The following is a 25,729-nucleotide window of genomic DNA, read 5'->3' on the forward strand; positions in this document are numbered from 1 at the left end:
CCAACTTGTCTAGCTGCCCAGTTTTCACAATTTAAACTAGTCCCATTTGCCTGTGTTTGGTCTGTATCCTTCCATACCTATCCCTTCCATGTGCCTATCCAAATGTTTTTGAAATGACAAAATTGTACTTGCTTCCACCACTATCTCTGGCAGTACGTTCCAGACACTCACCACCCTCTGTGCCAAAGATTTGCCCCCTGTATTCTTTTGTGTCTTTCCCCTTTCACCTTAATTCTACGCCCTCTATGCCATTAGCAAACTTACTAACCATATCTCCTAAATTCTCATCTAAATCATTTATATAAATGACCAATAACTGTGGGCCACCATTAGTCACAGCATCTGGTCTGCAAAACAACCCTCTACCACCACCCTCTGTCTTCTACCGTCAAGCCAATGTTGTGTCCAGCTGGCTATCTCTCCCTGGAGCCTGTGAGATTTAAGCTGACCAGCATGGCACAACATTAGCCGCCCTCCGGCACTTCACCTGTGGCTGTGTATGATACAAATACCTCTGCTAGGGAACTTCTTCCCTGGCCTCCCACAAAGTCCCGGGATACACTCCATCAGGTCCCTGTCTCTGACAGCTCTTTCATTAATGCACTGGGTGTATTAAGTTGAATGGTGGGCTGAATCCGGGCTTGTGCAGGATACTCCAAAAGTAAGATCACATCCTCCCAGTTGATGCTCAGCAATGTCCAGTTCTGAGCCCTGTCCCGTGGGAAGACTGACAAGAACTTGGTGAGGTTGCGGAGGGGAAGGATTTACTGGAGAAAGTCAAGGGCTGAGGGACATTAATGTCCAGACACTGCTGGTGAACCTCATCAGGCGGGGAGATTTGGTGGAAGTGTTCACTGTATTTGTGGGTGTCACTGGCCCGGCCAGCATGTATTTCCCGTCCTGAGAAGGCCTTTAAGAGTCAACCACATGGCTGTGGGTCTGGAGTCACATGTAGGCCAGGCCGGGTAAGGATGGCAGATGTCCCTCGCTGAAGGAAGTCGGGTGACAGTCTGAGAGGGTGACACACACACACAGAGAGGGTGACAAGGTGAGAGGTTTAAATGTCCAGAGATCACATTCCGGAGACAATCCCTATCCAGACCTGCTGAGGATTTCCAGAACTTTCCGACTCTCATTTCAGATTTCCGGAATGTTCCAAAGATTGAAAATTAAAACCTTCACGACCGAACCGTGAGGTAAAGATGGTCCCAAATGATCCCTCCCCAATCCATATCACAGCAAATTACCCAAAATACACAACATTACAGGACTTCTTCATCACAGCTAGGCCCAAGGCAGTACTAAAGGTCAGTCTTACATTTCTCTAGCGCCGGGCACTGACTGAGCCTCCCAAAGCTCCTCACAGGAAATGGTGGAACATTGACATCGATCAGATCCGAAAATGGCCCTGGATCAGGGCAACAGGAGGAACAAGATACCCCCCTCCATCAAAATCTCAGGGGGGCAAGAGAGACTGACTGACAGGAGCAGGGGGCGGGGTCTGTGTGATTGACAGGAGCTGGGGGTGGGGTCTGTGTGACTGACAGGAGCAGGGGGCGGGGTCTGTGTGATTGACAGGAGCTGGGGGTGGGGTCTGTGTGACTGACAGGAGCAGGGGGCGGAGTCTGTGTGATTGACAGGAGCTGCGGGCGGGGTCTGTGTGACTGACAGGAGCAGGGGCGGGGTCTGTGTGACTGACAGGAGCAGGGGCGGGGTCTGTGTGATTGACAGGAGCTGGGGCGGGGTGTGTGTGACTGACAGGAGCAGGGGGCGGGGACTCTGACTGACAGGAGCAGGGGCGGGGACTCTGTGACAGACAGGAGCAGGGGGCGGGGTCTGTGTGACTGACAGGAGCAGGGGGCGGTGTCTGTGTGACTGACAGGAGCTGGGGGCGGGGTCTGTGTCACCGACTGGAGCAGGGGCGGGGTCTGTGTGATTGACAGGAGCTGGGGGCGGTGTCTGTGTGACTGACAGGAGCTGGGGGCGGGGTCTGTGTCACCGACTGGAGCAGGGGCGGGGTCTGTGTGATTGACAGGAGCTGGGGGCGGGGTCTGTGTGACTGACAGGAGCAGGGGCGGGGACTCTTTGACTGACAGGAGCAGGGGGCGGGGTGTGTGTGACTGACAGGAGCAAGGGCGGGGACTCTGTGACTGACAGGAGCTGGGAGCGGGGTCTGTGTGACTGACAGGAGCAGGGGGCGGGGACTCTGTGATTGACAGGAGCAGGGGCGGGGTGAGTGTCACTGACAGGAGCAGGGGGCGGGGTCTGTGTCACTGACAGGAGCTGGGGGCGGGGTCTGTGTCACCGACTGGAGCAGGGGGCGGGGTCTGTGTGACTGACAGGAGCTGGGGGCGGGGTCTGTGTGACTGACTGGAGCAGGGGGCGGGGTCAGTGTGACTGACAGGAGCTGGGGCGGGGTCTGTGTGACTGACAGGAGCAGGGGGCGGGGACTCTGTGACTGACAGGATCAGGGGGCGGGGTGTGTGTCACTGACAGGAGCAGGGGGCGGGGACTCTGACTGACAGGAGCAGGGGGCGGGGTGTGTGTCACTGACAGGAGCGAGGGCGGGGTCTGTGTGACTGACAGGAGCAGGGGGCGGGGTCTGTGTGACTGACAGGAGCAGGGGGCGGGGACTCTGTGACTGACAGGAGCAGGGGGCGGGGTGTGTGTGACTGACAGGAGCAGGGGCGGGGACTCTGTGACTGACAGGAGCAGGGGGCGGGGTGTGTGTGACTGACAGGAGCAGGGGGCGGGGTCTGTGTGACTGACTGGAGCGGGGGGCGGGGTCTGTGTGACTGACAGGAGCATGGGGCGGGGTCTGTGTGACTGACACGAGCAGGGGGCGGGGTCTGTGTGACTGACAGGAGCAGGGGGCGGGGACTCTGACTGACAGGAGCAGGGGACGAGGTCTGTGTGACTGACAGGAGCAGGGGCGGGGACTCTGTGACTGACAGGAGCAGGGGGCGGGGTGTGTGTGACTGACAGGAGCAGGGGGCGGAGTCTGTGTGACTGACAGGATCAGGGGGCGGGGTCCGTGTGACTGACAGGAGCAGGGGCGGGGACTCTGTGACTGACAGGAGCAGGGGGCGGGGTCTGTGTGACTGACAGGAGCAGGGGACGGGGACTCTGTGACTGACAGGAGCAGGGGGCGGGGACTCTGTGACTGACAGGATCAGGGGGCGGGGTCCGTGTGACTGACAGGAGCAGGGGGCGGGGACTCTGTGACTGACAGGAGCAGGGGGCGGGGTCTGTGTGACTGACAGGAGCAGGGGGCGGGGTCTGTGTGACTGACAGGAGCAGGGGGCGGGGTCTGTGTGACTGACAGGAGCAGGGGGCGGGGTCTGTGTGACTGACAGGAGCAGGGGGCGGGGTCTGTGTGACTGACAGGAGCAGGGGGCGGGGTCTGTGTGACTGACAGGAGCAGGGGGCGGGGTCTGTGTGACTGACAGGAGCAGGGGGCGGGGTCTGTGTGACTGACAGGAGCAGGGGGCGGGGTCTGTCCTGTGGTCTTTGTCCGGTGTCCGCAGGCCGTGTCCGGGCCTGGGGTCCGCTCTCCTTCCGGCTGTGGCGGCCATGGAGCGGTCGGGTGGCCCCGCGGTGAGTGACTGTCGGCCTGAGGCGGGACGGGGGTAGGCCCGGACTCTGGTAGTATGTGAGGCCGCGGAGGAGTAGGCCTCACAGGCCGCAGGCGTGACCCGAGGAGCCAGGGACTGAGCTGCTGCCGTCCCCAGGCCAGGGTTAGACTGAGAACAACACCCTGACCCTGTGACCCCGACCCCGTCCCTGTCCCTATCCCTGACCCTGTCCCTGTCCCTATCCCTGACCCTGACCCTGCCCCCCCGATCCTGACCCTGTGACCCTCACCCTGCCCCTGTCCCTATCCCTATCCCTGACCCTGACCCTGACCCCGACCCCCCTGTCCCTGTCCCTGTCCCTGATCCTGACCCTGTGACCCTGTCCCTCGTCCCTATCCCTATCCCTGACCCTGATCCCCGTCCCTGACCAACACCCCCGGGGAGGGGGCTGGACCAGGGACTGGGGTAGGGTCAAGGTGAGAGGTAGGTTCAGGGTCAGGGTGAGGGGCTGGGGCAGGGTCAGGGTCAGGGTCAGGGTCAGCATCACCTTGAGATTAGATCCTGGATTTCTGCAGAAGGTATTGGAGCAGAATGGGGCCATTCGATCAGGGGTGATATATTTCTCATCTCCCTGTAATCTTTGATCCCCTCACCTACCAAGAACTTATCTATCTCTGTCTTAATTACTCTCAAAGCCTTCGCCTCCACAGCAATGTCCTACAGATTCACCACCCTCTGGCTGAAGAACTTCCTCTTCATCTCAATTCTAAAGGATTGTCCCTTCATTAAGAGGCTGTGCTCTCGGATCCTTGTCTCTCTTACTAACAGAAACATCTTCTCCATGTCCACTCTGTCCATGCCTTTCAGTATTCTGTATGAGATCCTCAAATGAGAATTTACCCCTTCCCCCTTCTATGTAAACTCCATCGATTACAGACCCAGAGTCCTCAACCACTCCTCATATGACCAGTCTTTCATTCCAATTATCATTCTTGTAAGCCTCCTTTGGACTCCCCATAGCACTAGAACATTCTCCATTAGATATGGGGTCCAAAACTGCTCTCCACATTCCAAATGTGGTTTGACCAGAGCCTGATACAGCCTCAGCAGTATATCCCTGCTCTTGTATTCTAGCTCTCTTGCAATGAATGCTAGCAATGCATTTGCCTCCCTAACTGCCAACTGATCATTTGTGTTAACCTTAACAGAATCCTGATTTGGACACCCAAGTCTGTCTGTGCTTCAGACTTCCAAAACCTTTCCTAGTTTAGAATGTAGTCTGTGACTATCCTTTTTACCAAAGTGAATATTTCCCACTTTTGAACATTGTATTCCACTTTGAGCTTTGACAAAGGGTCAGTTAGACTCAAAACGTCAGCTCTTTTCTCTCCTTACAGATGCTGCCAGACCTGCTGAGATTTTCCAGCATTTTCTCTTTTGGTTATTGTATTCCACTTTGTTCACTCTCATTGCCTGTCCTTCTGCAGTCTCCTTGTTTCCTGAACAGTATACCTGTCCTTTCACCTATTTTTGTGTCATGTACAAATTTAGTAACAATGCCTTCAGTTCCTTCCTCTACATTGTTAATGTATTATGTGAAAGTTGTGGTCCCAACCTGCAGTCTGGCCTACATGTGACTCCAGACTCTCAGCATTGTGGGGAAAGGCCCTAGCTATGCAGTTGTATCAATTGCAACAAAATCTCAACTAAGAGATGAAACTGGAGTGGTCACCTGGCATTGATGTAGGCCCTGGTCAAACAATGGCAGAAACTGCCCTGTTATCCCTGCGAAGTGCTCCTTCCCAACATCTGGGGGCTAGTGCCAAAATTGGGAGAACTGTCTCACAGACTAGTCAAGCAACAGTCTGACATAGTCATACTCATGGAATCATATCTTGCAGACAATGTCCCAGACCCCACCATCACCGTGCCTGGATATGTCCTGACCCACCAGCAGAGGTGGCGGCACAGTGAGATACAGTTGGGAGAGAGCTGCCCTGGGGGTCCTCAACATTGACTCTGGACCAAATGATGTCTCATGGCTTCAGGTGAAACATGGGCAAGGAAACCACCTGCTAAGTATTGCATACTGTTCTTGGCTGATGAATCGGTACCCCACCATGTGAACATCACTCGGAGGAAGCACTGCGGGTGGTAAGGGTACAAACTGTCCTCTGGGGTGGGGGATTTCAGTGTCCCAACACCAAGAGGGGCTCAGCAGCAGCATTAGAGTGGTGCTGGAAAAGCACAGCAGGTCAGGCAGTATCCGAGGAGCAGGAGAATCGACATCTCAGGCAAAAGCCCTTCCAGCACCACACTCTAGTCTTGACTCTAATCTCCAGCATCTGCAGTACCCACTTTCTCCTTCAGCAGCATTATTGATTGAGCTGGTCAGGTCCTAAAGGACACAGCTACTAGACTGGGTCTACAGCAGGTGGTGAGGGAATCAACAAGAGGGAAAAACATACCTGACCTCATCCTTACCGATCTGTTGGCTGCAGATGCACCTGTCCATGACCGTGTCAGTAAGAGTGACCACTGCACTGTCCTTGTGGAGGCGAAGTCCTGCCATCACACTGAGAATACCCTCCGTCGCTTTGTGTGGCACTACCACCATGCTAAATGGGATAGACTTTGAACAGATTTAGCAACTCTAGACTGGGTATCCATGAGGCGCTGTGGGCCATCAACAGCAGCAGAACTGTACTCCAGCACAATCTGTAACCTCATGTGCCAAGCAATGACTGTCTTCAACAAGAGGCAATCTAATCACTACCTAGTGACATTCAATGGTGTTATCATTACTGAATCCACCACTATTGACATTCTGGGTGTTACCATTGACCAGAAACTCAACCAGCCACATACAGTCATACAGCACAGAAACAGACCCTTTGGTCCAACTAGTCTATGCCAATCATAATCCCAGACTAAACTTGTCCCACCTGCCTGTGCTTAACCCATATCCCTCTCCAAACATATCTGTACTTATCCAAATGTCTTTTAGACATTATAACTGTACCTGCATCCACCATATCCTCTGGAACTTCACTCCACACACAAACCACTCCTGCGTCCCAAGAAAGAAATCCCCCTCATGTCTTTTTAAAATCCTTCTCCTGTCAACCTAAAAACATGTCCCGCAGTCTTATCATCCCCCACCTGAGGGAAAAGACATTTGCCATTCATATCTACGTGTCTCGTGATTTTATAAACCTCTGTGAGGTCACACCCCAACGTCCCACACTCCAGTGAGAAGAGTCTCAGACTATCCAGCCTCTCCTTAAAACTGAAACCCTCCAGTCCTGGCAATATCCTGATAAATCTCTCTCCAGCTTAATAATATCCTTCCTATAACAGGGTGACCAGAACTGGACACTGTTGCAGGAGAGGCCTCACCAGTCTGCAGTACAACCTCGACATAACATGCCAATTCCTATACTCCAAGGTCTGACCAATGAACACAAATTTGCTAAATGCCTTTTTAACCAACCAATCTACATGTGACGCAAATTTCAAAGAATTATGTACCTGAACCCGTTGGTCTCTCTGTTCTACAACACCCCCAGGGCCTGACCATTAATTATAAAAGTCTTGCCTTTGTTTGTTTTGCCAAAATGTAGCACAGTGAAGAAGGTTATCGAAGATTACAGAGAGATCTTGATCATTTGGGTGAATGGACTGAGGAGTGGCAGATGGAGTTTAATTTGGATAAATGTATAATGGATAAATCCCTCAGCTCATCCATCCATTTGATCAAGATCCCTTTGTAATCTTCAATAACCTTCTTCAGTGTCCACTATACCACCAATTTTGGAGTCATCCAGAAACTTACTAAGCATGCCTTCTATGTTCTTATCTAAATCATTTATATAAATGTCAAACAAAGGAGGACCCCCAACCGATCCCTGTGGAACACCGCAAGTCACCGGCCTCCGGTCTGAAAAGCAACCCTCCACCATTACTCTGTCTCCTGTCATTAAGCCAATTACGTATGCAATTGGCAAGCTCACCTGAATCCTACGTGACCTAACTTTTCTATAGTAATTAGTCTACCATGTGGAACCTTGCCAACTAAGGTCTGAATAAACAACATCTTTTGCTCCGTTGTCAGCAATCTTCTTGGATACTTCATCAAAAACCTCAATCTAAGTTTCCTTGCACAAAGCCATGCTGACTATTCCTAATCAGTCCTTGTCTCTCTCAATGTATATAAATCTTATCTTTCAGAATCACCTCCAACTATTTACCTTTCACTGATGTCGGAACCACAGGTCTGTAGGTTCTAGGCTGCTCCTAACATCCCGTCTTAAACAAAGGCACAGCGTTAGCCACTTTCCAGTCTTAGAATCCCTACAGTGTGCAAACAGGCCCTTCAGCCCAACAAGTCCGCACCCACTCACCAAGGAATATCTCACCCAAGCCCATTCCCCACTGCTCTACATTTACTCGTGACTAATGCACCTATGAATACTATGAGCACTGTACTACCGAACCTGCACACCTTTGGACTGTGGGAGGAAACCCACACAGAAAAGGGGGGGGAACGTGCAAACTCCACACAGAGAGTTATCCGAGGCTGGAATTGAACCTGGGTCCCTGGTGCTGTGAGGCAGCAGTGCTAACCACTGCCCCATCTGGCATCTCACCCATATTTATACATTATACAAATATTTTTGCAAGGAGCCCCACAATTTCCTCCCTAATTCCCATCACGTTCTAGGATTCACTAGATAAGGTCCTGGAGATTTATCCACATTTATAGTTTCTAAGACATCTGGCACTTCCTAATTTGTAATGTAAACTTTATAAAACATCAATACCTTCCTGAGTTCTCTAGCCTCTATTTCTTTCTCTATAGTAAAAGCTGACATGAAATATTCATTTAATATCTCTCCCATCTCCTGAGTTAGATGACATCTTTGATCTTTGAGATCCTACTCTCTTTATACTTGATGTCTTGCTCTAAATGTATTTGTAGAATCTCTTTGGGTTGTCCTTAACCTTACCTGCTAAGGCTATCTCATATCCCCTCTTTGCCTTCCTGATCTCCCTCTTAATAATGCCCTTACACCCTTCATGCTGTTCAAGAGGATCGTTTGTGCCCAGTTGTCAATATCTAATATGTGATTCTTTCTTCTTGGCAAGAACCTTAATACCTTTATTTATCCATTGTTCTTTGATCCCACCAGCCTTATCTTTTTCTCTTAACAGGAACATGATAACTCTGAACTCTTGTTATCACACTCTTGAAAGCCTCCCATTTATTGGACATCTTTTTACAGCGCAGTACTGGCCCTTCAGCCCTGGATGTTACGCCGACCTGTGGAACTAATCTGAAACCTATCTATCATACACTATTCTAATTTTGTCCATATATTTATCCAATGACTATTTTAATGCCCTTAAAGTTGGCGAGTCTACTACTGTGGTAGGCAGTGGGTTCCACGCCCCTACTACTCTCAGTGAACAGTCTACTCAATCAACTTGCAAAAAGTTCTTGTCTCAGACCATTAAAATTTACCTTATTCCAATTCAAACCTTTATAATCTTTTCCATAACTATTTAAACATAAATAAAATGATGACAACTGGTTGCAAAGTGTTCCCCTGCTATCACTTCAGTAACTTTCCCTGTCTTATTACCTATGGGTTTTGATCTTTCTCCAGTAGAAACATTTACATATTGATAAAGAAAATCTTCCTATCTTTAACATTTAACAAATTCTTCATCATCCAAACCTTTAACATTATGGTAATCCCAGTCTCTGTTTGGAAAATTAAAATCACCTACTATTTCAACCTTACAATTCTTACATATCTGGGAGATTATAAGCACAGTAGCTATAAGAGCAGGTCAGAGCTAGAATGTTAAGATATGCACAGATAGGGATGGACAGGAGTCCTCGGGTGAGGGTGTTAAATTGGAGGAAGGTGATCTACAACAATATTAGGCAGGAACTGGAGAATTTTGATCAGAGGCGGCTGTTTGAGGGTAAATCCACATTGGACAGGTGAAAGTAATTCAAACGGCTATTGATAAGAGTTCAGGAGTGACACTTTCCTGCGAGAATGAAGGATAGGTATGGCAAGTTACGTGAACCTTGGATGACCAGGAATGTTATGACCTGAGCCAAAAAGAAAAAGGAAGCACATGTAAGGGCTAGGAGGATGGGAACTGACAAGTCCTTGAAGTATGCTAGGAAAGCAGGAAAGAACTTAAGCAAGGAATTAGGGCTAATGGGGTCATGAGAAGTTGTTAGCAAACAGGATTAAGGTGGATCCCAAGGCTTGTTATACAGATATAAAACATAAGAGGGTAGCGAGGGAAAGGGTCAGCTCACTCAAGGACAAAGGAGGGAATGTATGTGTGGAGCTAGAAGAGGTAGATGACGTCTTAAATGAATATATATCAGTATACACCAAAGAGAAGGAATTGGTGGATGATGATCTCAGAGAAGGGAATGTTGAATTTCTAAGCCAAGTTGCTATTAAAAAGGAAGAGGTGTTGTGGATCTTAAAAAGTATTAAGATAGCTAAGTCCCTGGGTCCTGATTGGATCTATTCCAGAATATTGAGGGAGGCAACAGAACAAATTGCTGGAGCATTGACAAACATCTTTGTATCCTCTTTGGCCACAGGTGAGGTCCCAAAGGATTAGAGAATAGCAAATGTTGTCCCATTGTTTAAAAAGGGTTACAGGGAAAATCCAGAAAATTACAGGCCTGTGAACCTCACATGTGCTAGGGAAATTCTTGGAAAAGATTCTCAGGGACAAGATCTATAAGCATTTAGAAGTAAGTAGATTGATTAGTGATAAAAAGCATGATTTTGTACAGGGGAGGTCGTGCCTCACTAACTTGATTGAGTTTTTTGAGAAGGTGATCGATGAGGGAAAAGTGGTTGATGTTGTCTACATGGACTTCAGTAAAGCCTTTGAGAAGGTCCCTCATGGTAGACTGGTACAAAAGGTGAAGTCAAGTGGTATCAGGGGTGAGCTGGCAGGATGGTTACAGAACTGGCTTAGTCATAGGAGACAGAGGGTAGTGGGGGAAGGATGCTTCTCAGAATGGACAGTTTTGACTAGTGGTGTTCCGCAGGGATCAGTGCTGGGACCTCTGTTTGTAATCTACATAAATGATTTGGAGGAAAACATAGCTGGTCTACTTAGTAAGTTTGCAGATGATACAAAGATTGGTGAAGTTATGCATAGTGAGGATTGTCAGAGGATACAGCAGGATATAGATCAGTTGGAGGCACGGGCAGAAAAATGGCCGATGGTGTTTAATCCAGACAAATGTGAGGGGATACATTTTGGAAGGTCAAGTACAGGTGGAAATTATACAGTGAATGGCAGAACCCTTAGGAATGTTGAAATGCAGAGGGATCTGGGTGTGCAGGTCCATAGTTCACTGCAGGGGGCAGTGCAGGGAGATAAAGTAGTGAAAAAGGCTGATGGCATATGTGTGTTCATTGGAAGGGGCAGTGAGTATAAGGAAACTGCAGCTTCACATAACGTTAGTGAGGCCCCACTTGGATTATTGTATAAAGTGCTAGTCGCCACATGACCAGAAGGATGTGGATGCTTTGGAGAAGGTACAGACATGGTTAACCAGGATGTTGCCAGTATGGGGGATTTTAGCCATGAAGGAAGGTTGGTAGACTAGGTTTGTTTTCACAGGAACACAGGAGGTTGAAGTTTATAAGATTGTGAATGGCATGGATAGAATGGGAAGTACGAGCCTTTTTCCCAGGGTGGACACAGGTTCGAAATGCGAAGGGATAGGTTTAAAAGAGATATGTGGGGCATGTTTTTCACACACAGGGTGGTGAGTGCCTGGAGGAGGTGGTGGAAGCAGGCACAATAGCAGCATTCAAGAACTACCTGGACAAATACCTGAATAGGAAGGGAATAGAGCGATACGGATCCTGCACATCCACCAATATCATTTATTATAACGGTTGCTCCCAATGCTGTCTCCTCTACATTGGGGAGACTGGGCGCCTCCTAGCAGAGTGCTTTAGGGAACATCTCCGAGATACCCGCACCAATCAACCACACCGCCCCGTGGTCCAACATTTCAACTCCCCCTTCCACTCTGCTGAGGACATGGAGGTCCTGGGCCTCCTTCACCACCGCTCCCTCACCACCAGACGCCTGGAGGAAGAACGCCTCATCTTCCTCCTTGGAACACTTCACCCCCAGGGCACCAATGTGGACTTCAACAGTTTCCTCATTTCCCCTTCCCCCACCTCACCGCAGTTCCCAACTTTCAGCTCAGCACTGTCCCCATGACTTGTCCTACCTGCCTATCTTCCTTTCCACCTATCCACTCCACCCTCCTCTCTGACCTATCACCTTCATCCCCTCCCCCACTCACCTATTGTACTCTATGCTACTTTCTCCCTACCCCCACCCTCCTCTCATTTATCTCTCCACCCGTCAGGCTCTCTGCTTGTATTCCTGATGAAGGGGATTTGCCCGAAATGTCGGTTTTACCGCTTCTCGGATGCTGCCTGAACTGCAACCACTAATCCAGAATCCTGTAACAGAAGGCAGTTTTAATATGGAAGGGCAGAATATGGTAGTGCAAGCCTGGAGAGCTGGAGGGCCAGCTCCTGTGCTGTACTGTTCTCTGTTCTCTGAATACTGCAGCTAGTAACTCCCCTCCTGATTCTCCAGAGCCTGTCCACCATCTACAAGGCACAACTCAGGAGTGGGATGGAATACTCCCCACTTTCCTGGATGGGGGCAGCTCCAACAACACTCAAGAAGCTCGACATCATCCAGGACAAAGCAGCCGCTTGATTGGCCCCACATCCACTCCTTCCCCCACCGATGCTCAGCAGCAGCAGTGTGTGCCATCTACAAGATGCACTTCAGAGATTCACCAAAGATCCTTAAACAGCAGCCTCCAAACGCACAGCCACTTCCATCTAGAAGGACAATGGCAGCAGATACATGGGAACACCACCCCTGCAAATTCCTCATCGAGACACTCACCATCCTGACATGGAAAAAAATCACCGTTCCTTCAGTGTCACTGGGTCAGAATCCTGGAATTCCCTCCCAAAGGGCATTGTGGGTCTACCTACAGCACATGGACTGCAGCGGTTCAAGAAGGCAGCTCACCACTAACTGACTCCAGAGATCCCTGAAAGGTCACTGTCACTGCCTCCACAATCTCCTTCAGAACTCTGGAGTGTGGTCCATCTGGTCTGGGTGATTTATCCACCTTCAGACCTTTCAGCTTCCCAAGCCCCTTCTCTTTAGTGATGGCCACTGCACTCACCTCCGTCCCTGACTTTCTTGAAGTTCTGGCATGCTGCAGGTGAAAACTGATGCAAAATATCCACTCAGTCCCTTTGCCGTTTCTTTGTTCCCCATTCTCCAGCCTCACTTTGCAGAGTCCCGCTGTCCACACTTGCCTCTGTCTTACCTTTAGTACAGCCATAGTTGCCTCGTTCTCCCCTTAGTAGGTTCTTCTTCTAGGTGAAAGTAGGTATTGCAGATGCTGGAGATCAGAGTTAAGCTTAGAGTGATGCTGGTCAGGCAGTGTCCAAGGAGTAGGAAAATCGACATTACGGGCAAGAGCCGATTTTCCTGCTCCTCGGATGCTGCCTGACCTCCCTGTGCTTTTCCAGCACCACTCTCTAATCTTGAAGTTTCTTCTTCTACCGCCAATTTTTATTTTTTATTCAGAGGATCTGGTTGTCACTGGGTATGCCCAAGAGTCAACCATGATTAAATTAGATTAGGTTACTTACAGTGTGAAAACAGGCCCTTCGGCCCAACAAGTCCACACCGACCTGCCGAAGCACCACCCACCCTTTCCCCATCATTTACCCCTTTATCTAACACTAGGGGCAATTTAGCATGGCCAATTCACCTGACCCGCACATCTTTGGACTGTGGGAGGAAACCGGAGCACCCGGAAGAAACCCACACAGACACAGGGAGAACGTGCAAACTCCACACAGACAGTCACCTGAGGTGGGAATTGAACCCGGGTCTCTGGCGCTGTGAGGTAGCAGTGCTTGCCACTGTGTCGCCCACCATATTGCTGTGGATCTGGAGTCACGTAGACCAGAGCAGGTAAAGCAGCAGTTTCCATCCCTAAAAAAAATTCATGATCCAGATGGATTTTTACAACAATTGACAATGACTCAATGGTTGTCATTAGATTTTTAATTCAAGATTTTATTCAATTCAAATTCTACCTTCTGCCATGTTGGGTTTCAAGCCCAGGTCCCCAGAACATTATCTGGGGCTCTGGATTAAGAGTCTGGTGATGTTACTACTAGGCTATTGCCTCCCAGAAACTCGCGGGGAGAGGGAGGGGTTTGCTATTCCACCATCTTTCCTGCTGGACTCCACTTCCAGTCAACTCCGGCCAGCTCTCCCCTCATCTCTTTGTAGTTACCTTTATTTAACAGTAATACTGTTCCATCTGATTCCAGTTTCTTTCCCCTCAAACTGAAGGGTTAATTCGAACTACTTCTGGTTACTGCCTACCAGGGTTTCCTTCACCTTCAACTCCCTCAGCAAGTCAGCCTCACTCCTCACTAGGGGAAGGCGATGACCTTGTGTAGTGTTAACCCAGAGACCCACTTGGACCCGGGTTTGAATCCTGCCATGGCAGAGGGTGGAATTTGAATTCAATACAGATCTGGAATTAAAACACTAATGATGACCATGAGCCATTGTCTGGTTGTCAGAAAAAGCCCATCTGGTTCACTAATGTCCTTTGGGGAAGGAAGTGGCCATCTTTGCTTGTTCTGGCCTACGTGTGACTCCACACCCACTGGAATATGATTGGCTCTTAATGGCCCTCTGGGCAATTAGGGATGGGCAATAAATGCTGCTTAAGCCAGTGGCACCCTAATCCCATGAGGTAATAAAAATAACTCGCTACATCCAGAATCGGATATTCCCTCATGGGCTCTCCCACAAGCTGGTCCAAAGAAACCATCTCATAGACATTACACAAATTCCTTTTCCTGGGATCCACTGCCAGCCTGGTTTTCCCAATCCACCTGCTCATTGAAGTCCCCATGATGATTGTGATAGTGCCTTTCTTCCATGCTTTTTCTGTCTCCTGATTAATTGCCCCACAGCCTGACTACTGCTAGAAGGCCTGTAGATAACTCTTTTTTTTTTCCCCTTGTGATTCCTCAACTCTACCCATAACAGCTTCTCCACCTTCTGACTCGATATCACCTTCTTACTATTGGTTTAATTTGATTTTTGACCAACAAGGCAGCCCTGACCCCGCTCCCCAGCTGCCTGCCCTTGCCTTCAGTTGCAGATTCTTAGGTATATCCCTTTGCAACCACAGCTCTGTGGCCAGTGATGTCTGATTTATTCATTAGTCGGCTGTCCAGTATTTATTAGGTGGAAGTGTGTACTGCAGATGCTGGAGCTAAGAGTCAAGATGAGTGTGATGCTGGAAAAGCACAGCAGGTCAGACAGCATCCGAGGAGCAGGAAAAATCAACATTTCGGGCAAAAGTCCTTATTGGTAATGCCCTGAAACCTCAATTTTCCTGCTCCTCGGATGTTGCCTGACCTGCTATGCTTTTCCAGCACCACTCTAATCTGAACTCTGTCCAGCATTTATTGCCCATCACAAGCTGCTCTTGAGAAGGCGGTGGTGAGCTGCCTTCTTGAACCACTGCAGTCCACCTGCTGTAGGTTAACCCACAATGCCTTGAGGAAGGGGATTGCGGGATTTCGGCAGTTGTAACAGCTTCCTGTTCCTCTGTATCTCTGGGATCGGGAGAATGATGAGGAATTGCTGGAATGTCCTGCATTTCTGGGCCCACAGTGTAAAACCTGTTTTTTGTTTGTTGTTCCTGTTTTCTGACAGACAATCAATGACTTGTTCCTTGCTCTGTATGAGATGGGATTTGAGGAGAGTCGGGTGCAGGCTGCAGTGCAGGCTGGAATCTTCAATGTGCACGACGCTACTGAATGGTCAGTCACTGACTTCACACACCGCTATAAAACCTTTCTCATTGCTTACAGTTATGATATGAACCACAGAAGGTAATGGTTTACACTTATACAGCACCTTCCGTGGGTTAAACTACAAAAGTACAGGAGTGGCGATACCAGAGGGGGCAGAGGCTTGGAAATCCTTTTATTTAGTTCGTTCATGAGACATGGACGTTACTGGCTAGGCCAACCTTTATTGTCCATCCCTCATTGCTCAGAAGGTGCAGTCAACCACATTGCTATGGGTCTAGAATCTCACGTAGGCAGACCAGGAAAGGATGGCACTTCCTTCCCTAAAGAGCATTAGTGATCCAGATGAGTTTTCCCAGTGATTGACACTGAATTCAAAGTCATCATTAGACCATTAATTCCAGATTTTTGTATTGAATTCAAATTCCACCACCTGCCATGGTGTGATTTAAACCCAATTCCCCAGAAAGATACCTGGGTCTCTGGGTTAACAGTCTGACAATAATACCACTCAACACTCTCCTCCCCCCCACCTCAGGTAACTCACTTCCTAACTCTCAGAGCCTGTCCAACAATTACAAAGCACAATTCAGGAGTGGGATGGAATAGTCCTCACTTGCCTGGATGGGTGCAGCCCCAACAACACTCAAGAAACTCAACACCATCCAGAGCAAAGCAGCCGCTTGATTGGCATCACATCCACAAACATCCCCTCCCTCCACCATTGACGCTCAGTAGCAGCAGTGTGTACCATCTACAAGATGCACTGCAGAAAATCACCAAAGACCCTCAGACAGCACCTTCCAAACCCACAAACACTTCCATCCAGCAGATACAACCCGCAAGTTCCACTCACAGCCACTCATCATCCTGACTTGTTTGCATATCACTGTTCCTTCAGTGTTGCTGGCTCAGAATCCTGGAACTCCAAAGATATGGTCAAAAATCACTGGATTCGGGAGAAGGACCAATGGATTGGAAAACTGCCATGTGCCAACCCTCTTCAAAGAGGGAGGGAGGCAAAAAGCAGCTGATTAATCTAGTGTGTATTGTTGGAAAACGATTGGAATCAATTGTTAAAGAATAGCAGAATGTTTGGAAATTCATAATCTAATCAAGCAGAGTTCAGCATAGCTTCATGAAAGGGAAATCATATCTCACTAATTGATTAAATTTCTTGAGGAAGACTCCACCTGACTGGATAGAGACAGAGGCTGAGCTGCTGTAATCCCTTGTTACTAATCCCTGTCAGTTGGCCTGTCAACACTATGGGTGATGTTACCAACTCACTTTGATCTGTTACCTTGAGGTTAGATGCACTGACAGAGACCCTTGCTTTTCAGAAGTGTGGATAAGTAGTGATGAATGATATACCCCTCATTCATGTCTGTCCAGTGAGGAAATGCTGCCGTTGAGGGTAATATCTCTCAGATGAGGCATTCAACCCAGGGCCTGTCTGGTAAATGGCAAAGATCTCGTGGCCAGTGTTTCAAAGGAGAGAGGAGAGGAATTCTCTCCAATGTTTTTGGCCAATATTTATTCTTCAATAAGCCTCACTAAGCAGATTAGCAGATCTTTCTCAGATTGCTGGCTGTGGAATTTGCTGTGCACCCATTGACTGCAACAAGTGAGTATCTTTTAGATAGACTGTTGGCTGTGAAGTGGTTTGGGAGATCATGGTGTTGAGAATTAACTTTCTCTTTGGGCCTCATTGTTGCGTGTGCATGTGTGCGCGCTTGCATACATCTTTGAATGATGGTGGGGTTGCTGAGCGCGCTATGTTGCACGTGGATTCTGTGGGTTCACTTGCTCCGTGCTGTTTAGCAGACATCTGCTGTTGTATTGCTTAGTTTCTGATGTCCCACAGGTTGCTCCAAGGGGGAGATTGCACCAAGCGTGGTCAGGAGTCACGGGCCCCAACACCTGGGGCGATGTCAGCATTTAATCCACCACTCGCTCAGGGAGTGACCCTTCCACTGACTGAACCACCAGATGACCGGAGACACATCCCGCCTGGCACACAGAATCCACCTGAAGGTAAAACCCGAGGAATGGGGCAGTAGCCAGGTCTTTAATTCATTTGATGTGTTATTTTGATGATCAAGCACAGCTTTATTGAATACTAGTTTTTGACTATTTGTTCAAGCATGTGCTGATGGAGTCCAGTCTAGACTGGCTCGTCTAAACATTGTATGGAATATGGAAAATGGAGTCTTTTATGCCATTTTTGACTGCATAAACATCCTACGTTTCAAATTCTAATCTTGTTTCATAGTAAGAAACAGATGCTCATTCTATAACATAGTTTGATATTGTTAATGTCTCCTTCACCCAGTCAAGGATCCATCAATCCTATCCTAGCCTGGTAATGTTTTCAGTGACTTCCCTTCAATCTTGAGCTTATCTGTGATAGGCAACATGGTTTTGTGCGGGGGAGATCATACCTACCAACTTAGTAGAGTTCTTCGAGGAAGTAACCAAGTTGATAGATGAAGGAAGGGCTGTTGATGTCATATAAATGGACTTCAGTAAGGTGTTTGATAAGGTTCCCCATGGTAAACTAATGGAGAAAGTGAAGTCACATGGTGTGCAGGATGTTCTAGCAGGTGGATAAAGAACTGGTTGAGCAACAGGAGACAGAGAGTAGTAGTTGAAGGGAGTTTCTCAAAATGGAGAAAGGTGCCCAGTGGTGTTCCACAGGGGTCAGTGTTGGGGTCACTGTTGTTTGTGATATACATAAATGATCTAGAAGAGGGCACTGTTGGTATGATCAACAGGTTTGCAGATGACACTAAGATTGGTGGAGTAGCAGAAAGCATAAGAGACTATCAGAGAATACAGGAGGATGTAGATAGACTGAAGAGTTGGGTGGAAAAGTGGCAGATGGCTTTCAATCCAGACAAATGTGAGGTGATGCATTTAGGCGAGACTAATTCTAGACTGAATTATACAATGAACAAAGAGCCTTGGGAAAAGTTGATGGGCAGAGAGATCTGGGAGTGCAGGTCCATTGTACCCTGAAGGTTGCTGCACAGGTGGATAGAGTGGTCAAGAAGGCATATAGTATGCTTGCCTTCATTGGACGGGGTATTTAGGATAGGAGCTAACAACTCATGTTAAATTGTACATGACATTGGTTTGGCTGCATTTAGAATACTGTGTACAGTTCTGGTCGCCACATTACCAAAAGGATGTGGACGCTTTGGAGAGGGTGCAGAGAAGGTTTACGAGGATGTTGCCTGGTATGGAAGATGCTGGCTATGAAGAGAGGTTGAGTAGGTTAGGTTTATTTTCATCAGAAAAAAGGAGATTGAGGAGGGACCTGATTGTGGTTTACAAAATCATGAAGGGTATAGACAGGGTAGATAGAGATACACTTTTTCCCAGGGTGAAGGAGTCAATAACGAGAGGTCATGCCATCAAGGTGAGAGGTGGAAAGTTTAAGGGGGATACACATGGCAAGTACTTCACACAGAGGGTGGTGGGTGTTTGGAACGCGTTGCCAGCAGAGGTGGGAGAGGCAGGCACGGTACATTCATTTATGGTGCGTCTGGACAGATGCATGAGTAGGTGGGAAACAGAGAGATACAGATGCTTAGGAATTGACCGACAGGTTGAGACAGTAGGTTTGGATTGGCTCAGGCTTGAAGAGCCGAAGGGCCTGTTCCTGGGCTGTACATTTTCTTTGTCAGTGGCTGTCAGGTCCCTGTTTCTACATTCATTCTGACTCCAGGACCCCTCTGATGTTGGTTTGTTAATACAAGTCCTGATGGTACAAGACTTGCTGACAGGTTCCTGCTGACACTGGCCTTTAGTGTGTACAAATATTGTCTGTGGATTCTCTAGCTGCCACAGAAAACTCGCTGCTTAGCCCTTATGTTCTAGCTACCTCTAGTGGCATGTGGAAATTACTGGCACAGCCCAGCATTTATTACCCATCTGTTAGTGCATTTGTTGTGGGTCTGGAGTCACATGATTTCGCTGTTCCTTGGATGCTGCCTGAACTGCTGTGCTCTTCCAGCACCACTGATCCAGAATCTGGTTTCCAGCATCTGCAGTCATTGTTTTTACCTGGAGCCACACGTAGGCCAGACTGGGTAAGGACAGCAGATTTCCTTCCTTGAAGGGCATTAGTGAATCAGATGGGTTTATATGATATGCTGGTTTTAATTCGAAATTTAATTTGAATTCAAATTTCATCATCTACCACAGCAGGTATTGGACCCATGTACCCAGAATATTAACCTGAAGCTCTGTGACCTATCACGATGATACCAGTTCCCCTGGTTACTACATGACAGGGAGTGGAATATCTAGAGACCATACCATGGAGGGGAGGGTGGTGGGAGGGGAGGGGTTAATGTTTAGTTTGTGGGGGAAGACTAGAAATAACCCTTGGGATGGGAGTAACAGAGTAGATGGAGGGGGCAAACTTCTCGTATGAGGGGTGGGGGAGAACAGGGAAGAAGGGCAATTTGTGCTGACATGGGGGAGGGAATAAAATCCTGTAGGGATTCAAAGGATGTGGGCCTCACTGTCTGGACCAGCATTTATTACCCCGTCCCTAGTTGCCCCTTTGAGAAGGTGGGGGTGAGCTTCCTTCTTGAACCACTGTAGTCCGTGTGCTGCAAGTAGACCCACAATGCCCTTAGGGAGGGGAATTCCAGGATTTTGACCCAGCGACACTGAAGGAATGGTAACATATGGCGGGACGGTGCTGTGGGCGGCACGGTGGCACAGTGGTTAGCACTGCTGCCTCACAGCGCCTGTGACCCGGGTTCAATTCCCGACTCAGGCGACTGTGTGGAGTTTGCACGTTCTCCCCGTGTCTGCGTGGGTTTCCTCCGGGTGCTCCGGTTTCCTCCCACAGTCCAAAGATGTGCAGGTCAGGTGAATTGGCCATGCTAAATTGCCCGTAGTGTTAGGTAAGGGGTAAAATGTAGGGGTATGGGTGGGTTGCGCTTCGGCGGGTCGGTGTGGACTTGTTGGGCCGAAGGGCCTGTTTCCACACTGTAAATCTAATCTAATCTAATCTAATATTTCCAAGTCAGGATGGTGAGTGGTTTGGAGGGGAACCTGCAGGGGGTGGGGTTCCCAAGGAGCGCTGCCCTTGTCCTTCCAGGTGAAAGTGACCGTGGGTTTGGAAGGTGCTGACTGAGGATCGTTGGTGAATTTCTGCAGTGCATCTTGTAGATGGTACACACTGCTGCTGCTGCTGAGCATCGGTGGTGGAGGGGGTCAGTGGTGGAGGGGGTGGATGTTGAAGATGGTGGATGACGTGCTAAGGGAGTGGATGGTTGAATGTCTTAAGTGTTAATGGAGCTCACCCGTTCCAGACCTTCAGGTGGTGTTACTGATGTTGGAGAAGGTCACATTATGAACTGGAATCGATGTAGAGAACTAAGCTCTGTGAGCACTCCAGTGCCACTTTTGCAACATTACTCTCCCTGAGAAAACGTGTGAGATAACATCAGCTCTCAATGTTCCCATATCAGAGTTCTTGACCACTCTTTTGAAATACAGTGTTCATTATGAAACAGAACAGAAATTGCTGGAGAAACTCTGGCAGTGTCTGCAGAGAGAAAGCAGAGCTAATGTTTACCCTGTATCAGAGCATTTATAATACTATTCAGTGTTTGTAATAATACCTCGCTAGCCCAAAGAGCCCAATCTCATTCACCTGGCTCCATGTGGTGAGCGAGTATTCCCGATCAGGATCAATGCGGTTTTAAGATCGCGCCATGCTGACCCAGCACTCTGCCGGAACTGCACATCATGAAGATAATGTGGTACTGGGCCTGTGTGACTGTTATTTACTTCCTTTTGTTGATGTTATGCCCTCTCCCTGCCCAATTACTGCTTTGCATTAGTGTGCTGAACTAGTCTGGTTACAAATTGAGACCTATCCCTGGAGTTCAGTCGTGTTAGTCACACACTCATGATTGCTAGCACCCTTTTACAGTTCCGACTGCCCTACATTGTCTGGTGTGGGATCTAGATCACATCTCCATGTTTAAAGCAGTTGTATATCCCTCTGGCCCAGTCCAGCCTGACTTCTCCTCATTAGCACTGAGCCTCACAAAACCCACAGTCCAAACCACCACAGGAACCTCCTTGTCTATCTGCTGAACACAGCCTCTAGTACTGAATTACATCCGCTCGCTGCACACAGTCACACAGTAGTTCAAACTCAGGCTTCTGTATAGATATTTTTAATCCATTTGCTCAGACATGTTCTGATGCATCTCTGGATCAGGTGAGACATGAGCACAGTCCTTTTGCCTCAGAGGTAGGAGATACTCCCACTGCAACAGATATAACACAGCAGCTTGCTGCCTGTAAAGAGGTAAAGGCAAAAATCATCATAACATTGAAGAAGTACTCATTAAAAATAAATTGCTGCTAAATCTCCTCGTCCAACTTTGCCAGCTGTGCAAATACACACACGGCTGTGGGCCAACTGCAGGAAAATGCTGAACCACTATGTTAATCACTTTTTATTTTTGTGTTTTTTTTTAAATTGTGCGTCACAATGAGAGGGAACAGTTTTAAAACCAGTGTTTAAAGGATTGCTGTATGTTTTGAAAAACAAGTAACCTGACCCTGATGACCAGCATCATTTAAACAGCTTGTCTGAATAAGTGGTAACATGAAGTTTGGATTGCAGACAATAGAGTCAAGGAATTCTGTTTTCAGATAGAGCTTTGGTTGGCAATAAGAAGTTTGTTGGTATGTGGACTCGTGACCAGCTATTAATGAAAGGCCTCTTGCCTGGCAACAATTGAGAGATTGATTTTTTAGGTAACTTGGGGCCAGGGGCAAGATATGGTGAAGTGATCAGATTGCCAACTGTTCAGGAGTTGTCTCTCTGTTTTCTCCAGCAAGTCACTTTAAACCTGAAAAAAAAGGTTTATCTTTCGTTCAGCAGTTGCGCTAAGATGTGACCTTTAATTGATAAGTCAGTGACCTTTACTAAGTGAACCAGCAACCCTGTGCCTTTTGTAAACCAGAGGAACCAGTTGGAAAAGGAGTGCCAAAAAAAAACGTTTTGATCAGCAAGAACCAACTCAACCAAGTTCTTGTGAACATCGACAACTGACCTTTCCCAGTTTCCCCTCTATCCATGCTTTTTCCCACAATTTCTTTTTGTGTGTGTGTGTATGCGTGAGAGTTTATAATAGTATTAGAATTTTAATTAGTGGTGTTATATGGCAATGATTTATACTGTTTATCCGTATCTAATAACTTGTAATACATAATTCTTGTTAAGTGGGCAAACTGTTCAACAACCTGGGTCTAAAAAGTCAGATACATTGATGAAGTTTGTGTCCTAATTTTAAAGTTTGTAACTTTGATGAGATTCTGGGAATAACAGGGATTGAGTTCCAGAGTGTTCCCTTGTGAGGCATGATAATAACCTGTCTATACCTAGCTTTCTTTCTGGCCTCCCATCTCTGACAGTACCTGATTGTTTTGGTTTGTAACTTTTGTTTAGCTGCACCTTACCCAGCGTTAGCCCTCTCCAGGAGAAATCCCAACCTGAAGGAGTTTGAGGAGCAGCAGAGGGAACAGTTCGCTCAGCAAATCAAAGCTGAGAGGAGGCGGAAACAGAAGGTAAATGATAACGATGCAGTGAGTCCCTCTGCCTTTCCTCCCCCCCCACCCCCCCCAGTGATAACGATGCAGTGAGTCCCTCTGCCTTTCCTCCCCCCTCACCCCCCCCAGTGATAACCATGCAGTGAGTCCCTCTGCCTTTCCTCCCCCCTCACCCCCCCCAGTGATAACGATGCAGTGAGTCCCTCTGCCTTTCCTCCCCCCTCACCCCCCCCAGTGATAACCATGCAGTGAGTCCCTCTGCCTTTCCTCCCCCCCCACCCCCCCCAGTGATAACGATACAGTGAGTCCCTCTGCCTTTCCTCCCCCCCCACCCCCCCAGTGATAACGATGCAGTGAGTCCCTCTGCCTTTCCTCCCCCCCCCCAGTGATAACGATGCAGTGAGTCCCTCTGCCTTTCCTCCCCCCCCACCCCCCCCAGTGATAACGATACAGTGAGTCCCTCTGCCTTTCCTCCCCCCCCAGTGATAACGATACAGTGAGTCCCTCTGCCTTTCCTCCCCCCTCACCCCCCCCAGTGATAACGATGCAGTGAGTCCCTCTGCCTTTCCTCCCCACTCACCCCCCCCAGTGATAACCATGCAGTGAGTCCCTCTGCCTTTCCTCCCCCCCACCCCCCCCAGTGATAACGATGCAGTGAGTCCCTCTGCCTTTCCTCCCCCCCCACCCCCCCAGTGATAACGATGCAGTGAGTCCCTCTGCCTTTCCTCCCCCCCCACCCCCCCCAGTGATAACGATGCAGTGAGTCCCTCTGCCTTTCCTCCCCCCCACCCCCCCCAGTGATAACGATGCAGTGAGTCCCTCTGCCTTTCCTCCCCCCCTCAGTGATAACGATACAGTGAGTCCCTCTGCCTTTCCTCCCCCCCCACCCCCCCCAGTGATAACGATACAGTGAGTCCCTCTGCCTTTCCTCCCCCCCCACCCCCCCCAGTGATAACGATACAGTGAGTCCCTCTGCCTTTCCTCCCCCCCCAGTGATAACGATGCAGTGAGTCCCTCTGCCTTTCCTCCCCCCCTCAGTGATAACGATGCAGTGAGTCCCTCTGCCTTTCCTCCCCCCCTCAGTGATAACGATGCAGTGAGTCCCTCTGCCTTTCCTCCCCCCCTCAGTGATAACGATGCAGTGAGTCCCTCTGCCTTTCCTCCCCCCCTCAGTGATAACGATACAGTGAGTCCCTCTGCCTTTCCTCCCCCCCCACCCCCCTCAGTGATAACGATGCAGTGAGTCCCTCTGCCTTTCCTCCCCCCTCACCCCCCCCAGTGATAACCATGCAGTGAGTCCCTCTGCCTTTCCTCCCCCCTCACCCCCCCCAGTGATAACGATACAGTGAGTCCCTCTGCCTTTCCTCCCCCCCCACCCCCCCCAGTGATAACGATACAGTGAGTCCCTCTGCCTTTCCTCCCCCCCCAGTGATAACGATGCAGTGAGTCCCTCTGCCTTTCCTCCCCCCTCACCCCCCCCAGTGATAACGATGCAGTGAGTCCCTCTGCCTTTCCTCCCCCCTCACCCCCCCCAGTGATAACCATGCAGTGAGTCCCTCTGCCTTTCCTCCCCCCCACCCCCCCCAGTGATAACGATGCAGTGAGTCCCTCTGCCTTTCCTCCCCCCCCACCCCCCCCAGTGATAACGATGCAGTGAGTCCCTCTGCCTTTCCTCCCCCCCCACCCCCCCCAGTGATAACGATGCAGTGAGTCCCTCTGCCTTTCCTCCCCCCCACCCCCCCCAGTGATAACGATGCAGTGAGTCCCTCTGCCTTTCCCCCCCCCACCCCCCCCAGTGATAACGATGCAGTGAGTCCCTCTGCCTTTCCTCCCCCCCCACCCCCCCAGTGATAACAATGCAGTGAGTCCCTCTGCCTTCCCCCCCCTCAGTGATAATGATGCAGTGAGTCCCTCTGCCTTTCCTCCCCCCTCACCCCCCCCAGTGATAACGATGCAGTGAGTCCCTCTGCCTTCCCCCCCCTCAGTGATAACGATGCAGTGAGTCCCTCTGCCTTTCCTCCCCCCCCACCCCCCCAGTGATAACCATGCAGTGAGTCCCTCTGCCTTTCCTCCCCCCTCACCCCCCCCAGTGATAACGATGCAGTGAGTCCCTCTGCCTTCCCCCCCCTCAGTGATAACGATGCAGTGAGTCCCTCTGCCTTTCCTCCCCCCCCACCCCCCCCCAGTGATAACGATGCAGTGAGTCCCTCTGCCTTTCCTCCCCCCCCACCCCCCTCAGTGATAACGATGCAGTGAGTCCCTCTGCCTTTCCTCCCCCCCCACCCCCCCTCAGTGATAACGATGCAGTGAGTCCCTCTGCCTTTCCTCCCCCCCTCAGTGATAACGATGCAGTGAGTCCCTCTGCCTTTCCTCCCCCCTCACCCCCCCCAGTGATAACAATGCAGTGAGTCCCTCTGCCTTCCCCCCCCTCAGTGATAACGATGCAGTGAGTCCCTCTGCCTTTCCTCCCCCCCCACCCCCCCCAGTGATAACGATGCAGTGAGTCCCTCTGCCTTTCCTCCCCCCCCACCCCCCTCAGTGATAACGATGCAGTGAGTCCCTCTGCCTTCCCCCCCCTCAGTGATAACGATG

At 49.4% G+C, this 25,729-nt stretch overlaps 1 protein-coding gene and 1 long non-coding RNA gene across 3 annotated transcripts in view; one reads left to right on the plus strand and one right to left on the minus strand.

Moving 5' to 3' along the window:
- Positions 1 to 1,423, minus strand: part of LOC132815137 (uncharacterized) — a 70,362-nt gene extending 68,939 nt beyond the window's left edge. Inside the window, exon 1 of the long non-coding RNA XR_009644629.1 lies at positions 1,319 to 1,423. This is a non-coding gene — a long non-coding RNA (uncharacterized LOC132815137). The remainder of the gene's footprint in view (positions 1 to 1,318) is intronic.
- Positions 1,424 to 3,490: 2,067 nt separating this feature from the next.
- Positions 3,491 to 25,729, plus strand: part of si:ch73-173p19.1 (uncharacterized) — a 70,590-nt gene continuing 48,351 nt past the window's right edge. Inside the window, exons 1-5 of one of the 2 annotated variants that reach the window (XM_060823936.1) lie at positions 3,515 to 3,597; positions 5,477 to 5,729; positions 15,444 to 15,550; positions 17,409 to 17,578; positions 23,037 to 23,155. In XM_060823936.1, coding sequence (XP_060679919.1) covers positions 15,477 to 15,550; positions 17,409 to 17,578; positions 23,037 to 23,155 — 363 coding nt within the window. In that variant the 5' untranslated portion in view covers positions 3,515 to 3,597; positions 5,477 to 5,729; positions 15,444 to 15,476. Of the gene's footprint in view, positions 3,598 to 5,476; positions 5,730 to 15,443; positions 15,551 to 17,408; positions 17,579 to 23,036; positions 23,156 to 25,729 lie in introns of both variants that reach the window. The other variant, XM_060823935.1, reaches the window with a different exon arrangement.

This window comes from Hemiscyllium ocellatum, chromosome 4 (assembly GCF_020745735.1).
Source record: "Hemiscyllium ocellatum isolate sHemOce1 chromosome 4, sHemOce1.pat.X.cur, whole genome shotgun sequence".
NCBI classification, from domain to species: domain Eukaryota; kingdom Metazoa; phylum Chordata; class Chondrichthyes; order Orectolobiformes; family Hemiscylliidae; genus Hemiscyllium; species Hemiscyllium ocellatum.